Source organism: Dipteris shenzhenensis, chromosome 1 (assembly GCF_047967505.1).
Source record: "Dipteris shenzhenensis isolate YYH24624 ecotype China chromosome 1, Dip_SZ_1.0, whole genome shotgun sequence".
In the NCBI taxonomy this organism is placed as follows: Eukaryota; Viridiplantae; Streptophyta; class Polypodiopsida; order Gleicheniales; family Dipteridaceae; genus Dipteris; species Dipteris shenzhenensis.
Genome location: NC_141596.1, coordinates 27964572 through 27972616, shown reverse-complemented (window position 1 = coordinate 27972616; position 8045 = coordinate 27964572). Strand labels below are relative to the sequence as shown.

Here is an 8045-nt window from a genome sequence, read left to right as displayed (position 1 = left end):
GGCCATACGACCCTGCACCAATGTTAATAAGAGTAATTTGCATGTCCACACAAAGTGTTGTGTTGATCGAGAAACATTTGGGTTGATGGGCATGCAAATTTTCCCACTGGTGCACATGCATGGTCCATAGGTGCATGAAATTTGTGTGTTGATTAGAGCAGGCTTCATGTCCTAGTAAAGTTTCATATCAGTTAAAAAACATCTCAGTGGTTGGGGAATGCAAAATTTCCCATTTGTGCACATGCATGGTGCATAGGTTCATGAAATTCACAAGTGTGGATGTCATTCAATGGTCAAGTGTCATATTGCCATGAAACTTTGCACGTGTTAAATTAAGTATGTTTCATGTTGTTTCATAGTTTCATGTCAATCAAGAAACACTTGGGTTGATGGGGGCATGTAAAAGTTTCTAATTGTGCACATGCACGATGGTGCATACATGCAATGTGAATGGTCAAGTGTCAGATAGGCATGCAACCATGCACATATGTTAGTTAGAGTAGGTTTTATGTGCTTGCAACGTTTCCTATTGATTTGGAAACATCCGGGTCAATGGGCATGCAAAATTCCTTATTTGTGCACATGTATTGTGCCTAGGTGCATGAAAATTTGCATGTGTGGACCAACATGGAATTATCAAGTGTGAGATTGTCAATTAGAGTAAGTTTCATGTCCATCCAAAACTCCCCATGTCTGCACATGCATGGTGCGTAGGTGTGCAAATCACATTTGTGGACCATCATGGAATGTCCAAAGCATTATATGGCCATGTAAACTTTCAAGGATGTCTACTAGAATAATTTTCATGTCCTTGCATAATTTCATGATGAATTGGGAAAATCTATGTGGATGGGCATGCGAAATGCACTATTTGGTCACATGCATGATGCTAAGTGTATTAAATTTGCATATGGACCATCGGGGAATGCTTAAGTGTGAGATGGCCATGTAACAACTTGTAGATAGTGGTAATTTGAGTAGGTTTCATATGCTTGCAAATTTTCATATAAATTGGAGATAATTTGGGTGGGTGGGCATGCAAATTTTCCCATTTGTACACGTGCATGGTGCATAGGTGCAATTCACATTTGTAGATCATCATAGAATGGTAAAGTATCATATGGCCATGCAACCTCTTAGTTTATCTCCACTTCTATCAAAGAGATGGCAATTAAGAAAAGGTTTCAATTTTCTACTACCAAGAAATGGCAATCAAGAACTCACTGCCATTTTGTGCTACCATTTGTTCCTAAGAAATGTCAATCAAGAATGTATGCCATTTTATGTTGCCATTTCTACATAAGAAATGGCAATCGATAGCTCATTGCCATTTTGTGTTGCCATTTCTTCCTAATAAATGTCTATAAAAAATGTCTGCCATTTTGTGTTGCCATTTCAACCTTAAAAATGGCAATAAAAAATTGATTGCCATTTTGGGTTGCCATTTATTATCAAGAAATATTGACATTTCCTATTGCTTTTTCTTCTTAGGAAAATGTTGCCATTTCTTCCTAAGAAATGGCAACTCAAGAACTAGTTGCCATTTCCTACTGACATTTTTAATGAATAAATGGCACTTTGAGAAATGGTTGCCATTTCATACATAAGAAATGGCAAAAATAAAGTTTGGGTGCCATTTCCTTTTGCCATTTCTACCTTATTTTCTAGTAGTGGGAGTTGATGACTTGGCTTACTACACATCGGTCCACTGATAACACATTGAGGATTCTTGTAGATTGTGCTGCTTGAAAGCACATAGACAATCATTGGCCGGACTTTGTGAGGGAGCCATGCAACTTACATCTTGAGCTTGCCATGGACGGCGTGAACCCTTTTGGGTTACGCTCGACATCTTAGTCAACATGGCCTAAAGTCTTGGTGAATTACAATATCCCACCATGGCTAACAATAAAGAAGGGACACCTCATGCTTGCACTACTTGTGCCAGGGAAGTACAAGGCCAAAAATATGGATGTGTACATCGCACCTTTGATAGAGGAGTTATAGATCTTATGGAGAGGCATACATGTCTTTGATCTTTCCGAAGCTCCTAAACATACCAATGACATTTTGGTCAAGGGAATCTTGATGTGGACCATGCATGACTACCCAAGATATGAATAGTGTGTAGGTACGTGGTTGTGTCTTTACATGTATAATGATACTTTTATGACTCTCTTTCTAGTGCATGTCTTATACTAACACATTCATGCATGCATGCAGGACTTGCAATAAGTGGGTACCATGCTTGTCCTATTTGTGGGAAGGGTTTGAGTGCTCTTGCATGACACTTCAAACACATGAGAAAAATGGTTTATGAAGGTCATGCTCGATACCTTCCACTGGACCATCTCACACGTGAACTCCTGGTATAAAGAGGCTATCCATATTTCAAGAGGTTCCTTATTGGGGTCAGTTACAAATCAATCATCTCTTTGATCCCATGCATATCTTCAAGAATGTGGGGGCTATTATTTGGGCACACTTGGTTGGTGACAAATACTTGAGAGGAGTGCAAGAAGACTTGCACGCTATGGATAGGATGCCTCGTTTTTTGCCCCAAGTCGTGGTCGTAAAGTTGTCCTCTTGAAAGCAACATGGATTCTCTCTAAGAGAGAGGAGGCACCGGTCAAGGCAGACATTGCCTCTTTTCAAACACTGATAGGGTACATGAGTTGCTTGAAAGGAGCATTTTCAAAGGACAATAAGCTTAGTGGGCTCAAGTCCCATGATTGGAAGAAGGTCTTACAAGGCTGTAGGATTAGTGTACCAATAATCATGATGCATTAGTGTAATTATGATTATGCTATATTATTGACATGACTTCTTTGTTGCTTGCTTGGATAGTTCATCCTCCCAATTATAGTGAAAGGGTGCTTACAAGAAGATGCTAGAAATGCTATATTAAAGATCAGTGGTATTGTGAGGTATGCTTACTATCAACTCACATTGATTACATTTTCTTCAACTTAAGTTGAATAATCTGTAGAAAGATTATGAATCTTACATGGGCACGTGAAATAGGTGGATATCTCAAAAAGAGATCTCCATATCGAGCATCGAGAAGGCTAGGGTGGACTCCATCAAAGTTGTATGCTTGCTTGAGAAGCACTTTCCCTCGAGCATTATGATGACTCAAGTGCACTTGCTTGTGCACATAGTTGATGAGGTGGCCATTGTAGGTATGGTACCATTCATAGTCGGTGGATGTGTTTTCTCGAGCAATTTATGAGAACTTTGAAGGGATTTGTAAGGCAGAGAGAAACATCGGAAGTAAGCATGGCATAGGGATGGCTTGTGCACGAGTCATTAGTATATATCACGAAGTTTCTTGCATCCATAGATCCTGATATGCCATAGGCTTGGCATAACAAGGATGATGATCTCATCGTTTGGCGAGGTTCCCCAAGGAAAAGGGATTGAAAGAAAGATGAGCAAAGAGAAAATGGAGAAATTCAATAAGTTTTGTATCCTCAATAGCAAGGAGCAAAGTCATGCATAAGCGAGTGCAACCATATCCATGGGATCTCACCCTTCTTCCCACTCACATGTCACTTGATTGGCTACAACTGGCTCTACGTAAAGTCGAACACGATGGAGAGACAATAATTGAGCGCGAGCGAGAGTTATCATCTGGATGTATGATGCATGTAAGTTTCTTACCTCTTGACATAATTAAGTTATTTGTGGCAATATACGCTATAAAATAGATGCATACTCATTGTTTTAATGATGCTCTTTTGCAATACAAAAAGTACAGTGCATTATGGTCATATGGATGACATTTTCACGTGGAATGCATCGATTCAAAGAGAGTCACATATGATTGTGGAGTCATGGCTAACTTTACACAAGATAGCCGATCAAGTGCTTCAGATACTAATCTTCTCTCCTCACAGTTAAATTATTGTGGGACCATATGCAAAATCTATAAAATTGATTTTAGACGATTTAGTATTTTCATTCTTGATGTAAAATGGTTTAGAACTATTTATAGTGGTCCCCATGCTACAGTGAGGAAAGACAGTAGTGGAATCTTTGCGATAGACTCCACCAATATCTGGACTGATGAAAGTGATACTTTTATCCTTCCCGAGCATTGTGAGCAGGTCCATACTAATGATTTAATTAATTGAAAGATTTCATTTTTAAAGATCAATTGGTACATGTACTTAAGCATAAATTCATATAATTGATGGCATTTGACACCCATCTTCAATATAGGTGGCTTTTCATCTGGATTGTTCCGATCCAAGATTGTGGTACGTGATCCAAGTTGCACCACCATGAAGTAGATAAATTTTTGAAGATAGAGATGTGGATATGGAAATGCCACTACCAATGCCAGATCCAATTGATCTAGATGGATCTAGTGAGGAATATGAAGATCACAATATGAGCCAAGAGGAAGATGCACATAATGACATCGTACGGGAGGAAGATGCATATCACGATATTGAGGGAAGAAGATGACGATTAACAATCACCCGATTTTATTGAAGAGGGGGAATTACAAGATATAGTCTTAGGTGAGCATACGATGCCAGAGTACGATGATGATATAGGAGATTAACTTGGTATAGAGTTGGAGATAGACTTGTTTGGCATGCAGGACTTGGCTTAGGATGAAGCCATTGATGTAAATGCTCTTGATTGATTTTTTAAATCTCAAACTTGGACATGAATATATGAGCTTCAAACTTGATGTACATGCTCTTGTATTTTTATTCTTTTAAAGGATCAAACATGCATGAAAAGAAATTTTTTTTGTCATTGGGAAACACTCTTTAAAGGTCAGTATGGGGAAAAACACTCTCTGTAAAACGTTGGTATAGGAAAGCGCGTCTCAGAGTCGATATATACCGACCTTTTACACTTTTGTAAAAGTTCGATATATACCGACCATTCACAGGTTTGGTAAAGGTCAGTATATACCCACCCTTTTACTCCCTCCATACATACCGAGACAATTAGTGCACCACACGTGCTAAATGTTGATGCTTAATCGTTGCAACAAGGCCATGTGTAGTAGTGTATAACAGATTATTTTTCATTTGTGAGAAAACCCTAAAACTAATTGTATTCCCTATGGCCTGAATAAAAACCATAAACTTGTTATTTTCCCTATGTTAGAAAACCATCGCAGCTCTCACTTTGAATTTAGCTTCAATTGATGACGTAACGTCCACTTTGACGAAAAAATGTCGCTTTTTAGTTTTTACTCTGCTCATCCATCGAGCTGAATTCCAACCCGTCGATTATTGCTTGCCTTTATATCGCTAAGGCAGTTCTTCTATGCAACCTAGGACCATTGGTTGCGGCTTTGCATATCTTGAAGCAGTGCCATACCACCACCTGCCCGAAAAACGTCTTTTCTTAATTCGCTCTTTTTAGCTTGAGCTTGATCGAGGTATTGTTGCATCGTTCTTTGACCATCAGACTCAGTGATGACTTATCAGAGGAGCTCTTTCTTCACTGACATCAAACGCCTTTTCAGGGTTGGGGAATGCGCTCCTCCTATTATTCTTCAAAAGATGGGAACTCGAGACCGGGGATGTCCCCTAAACACTTGACACATGTCGAGAGAATGTTTGGTTACGGCACGCCAAATTTAATTATTCCATAAGCAAATTGGATTGCAATTGAATTTGATGAGCAAATGTGTGATATGGCATGCCCCATGCCCATTCCCCATTTTAGTAGTGCCAGGCCTGTTTCCATGCAATTCCGGCATCTACATTAGACCTTGCAACTCTGATCAGGTGGATAATTTACTACTCTTACAGTGCTCAATGCCCCACTTCAGTCTGGTGTGACTCTGACTTAGTAGATTATGTATTGCCTTTACGATGCTCTGTTGAGCGAACGCACCCTGATTCTGTTATGGGCAGAGTTAGCATCTATTGGAATGCTCACCCAATGCAATGATACTTCTGTTTTTTAGAGATGGTAATCGTCGTTACAACTTTTTATGCGTTATCGTCCCTTTTGAAAACTCAGCAAATTATAACACTAATACTGCTGCGGTAAACATTGCAAGTTTAAACTTTAACAATGGGTACATGATTTTGTACGTGGGAAAGCAAGTTACAAATTTAATTCTCACACATAGACGTATGAGGGCAATCAACGTTGTCCAAGATAGTGCGTCCACATTTTACATTATTTAGTTCACTCGTCATCACATCAAAGTGGAATGCGGCTTTGTTTCAAAGCAGAGCTAATGAAAGAACCTTGAGGTGTTGTGCTGCAATGTTCATACGTTATGGGTCTGTATGAAAAATTGCAAGACGGTTTTGACCTTTACTTGTGTAATAAACATCTCTAACCTCTTCTTGCAGCTCAAAAAGGCTCTGGGGCGATTTTGAGACGAGCAAATTTATAAATACACCTAAAGGAAGAAACATGAAGAGATGTGTGGCGCAGAAACTACTGAACCATTCTCACTTTACACCTTGGGGAGCTCCAGATTCATTTGCTGGACTACCGAGTCTGAAATTGATCATGAGCAGGTGGGCTGGAGGGGACGAATTGGACAGGACATTCACCAACTTTTCTCAAAATGCATTAGAAGCAAAGATTGTGGAAAATTTGCCAATGCTCTCAAAAAGTGCATCCAAACCAGGCAGATCATTGCAATGTTATGGCTCTTCAAAAGTTGTAAGTCACATTCTAAGCTAAAATTGAACAATGAATGGGTTGCACCAAGATGGAAGAATGTGGTGTAAATCAATTCTGATGGGAAGGATTTTGTTTCAAATACAACTCTGATGGGTGTGTCATGAAAGGCATGAGATATTGTTCGTGGCACCACTATGTGCTGGAAATCTTTATCTGCTGTGTGGGAATTCACCAATCTAGAAGTGAAAGCATAAGATTAAATTACAAGACTCAATCTTCTCCTTTGAGATGCAAGCACAATGCTGAAGCACAAAATCAAGTACCCAGATGCCAAGGGGGGACAGAATTAGGATATACAAAAGACTCCAATAGGTTTGCCCTCGTCTTCTAATGAGGATTCTGAAGTGGCTCTCCAGAAGGAGCCCATTGGATGGGCTGGGGCCACTGTCTGGCCAGCCCCACACAAGGGATGGTCAAATCTGACCTTAGCTCTGGATCTCCGAGTAAAGACGTCGTGTTTGTGTTCCAGAGAGAAAACTGGCTTTTGAAACGAATAGTTCTGCATATTGTTGCATCATCAGTCACAACAAAAATGAACTTAAATACATGAGTTGACATCAAACTGATGTAGATAATCATTTTCTAATTAGTGCTTGTGGCTTTAGTTGAGCGTGTAATAATTTTGCATTTCATTAACGTTCAACAGTACTGACATGGTTTGGTTAACAGTGTTTCTACTCAAGATACCCAAAGTCGAAGTTTTCCATGTTTCATTCACAAGCTTCAAAATTGGAGTTGGGAGGGATAATTGAAGTTCCACTAGCCCAGACAGGCGAGGGCATTGCAGACTGTGAGCTTCTGACCTGGCTTGTTAAAGAGGTGTGCAATTATCAATACGTGTTCTTACATTCAAGTTTCCAAGTTGTTGTGAATCATAACATTCCTTGTACTTGATATCTGGTTTCCTTTCTCTAGACCTTTTGTGAACCGTTAGGGTGATTTAATAAAGCCCAGTATATGTTATTACAGGGTGATGAAGTGGACGAATTCCAGCCTTTGTGTTCTGTTCAAAGTGATAAAGCCACCATCCAAATCACCAGTCGCTACAAAGGGAGAGTCTCAAGGTTGAATTTCATCCCTGGGGATGTTGTCAAGGTTTGTCGCTGTGTTTCTTCCCAAGGAATCTCTATTTGACAAAAATGATGATGTGGCTTGGTCTTATAGTGTGGTCTTATAGGCACCCTGTGCATATTTTTTAACACACTCTAACATACTTTTGTTGGTGTAGTGACTTTTTGGGTCTTTCATTGACAGAATCTCTCTCTCTCTCTCTCTCTCTCGCGCGCGCTCTCTCTCTCTCTTCGTAATAGAAGATATATACTAAAGTTGTTTATATTTTACAAGGCCACACAGCCACCATGTGG

The 8045-nt window shown here is 39.6% G+C and overlaps 1 protein-coding gene across 6 annotated transcripts in view; it reads left to right on the top strand.

Moving 5' to 3' along the window:
- The first annotated feature begins 5146 nt into the window (after positions 1-5146).
- The window catches only part of BCE2 (2-oxoacid dehydrogenases acyltransferase family protein), a 39275-nt gene continuing 36376 nt past the window's right edge, over positions 5147-8045 (top strand). For 2 of the 6 annotated variants that reach the window (XM_087373751.1, XM_087373745.1), the window contains exons 1-5: positions 5147-5410; positions 5498-5730; positions 6342-6660; positions 7351-7500; positions 7651-7776. In XM_087373751.1, coding sequence (XP_087229877.1) covers positions 5660-5730; positions 6342-6660; positions 7351-7500; positions 7651-7776 — 666 coding nt within the window. In that variant the 5' untranslated portion in view covers positions 5147-5410; positions 5498-5659. The other 4 variants (XM_087373767.1, XM_087373759.1, XM_087373774.1 and 1 more) reach the window with 4 other exon arrangements.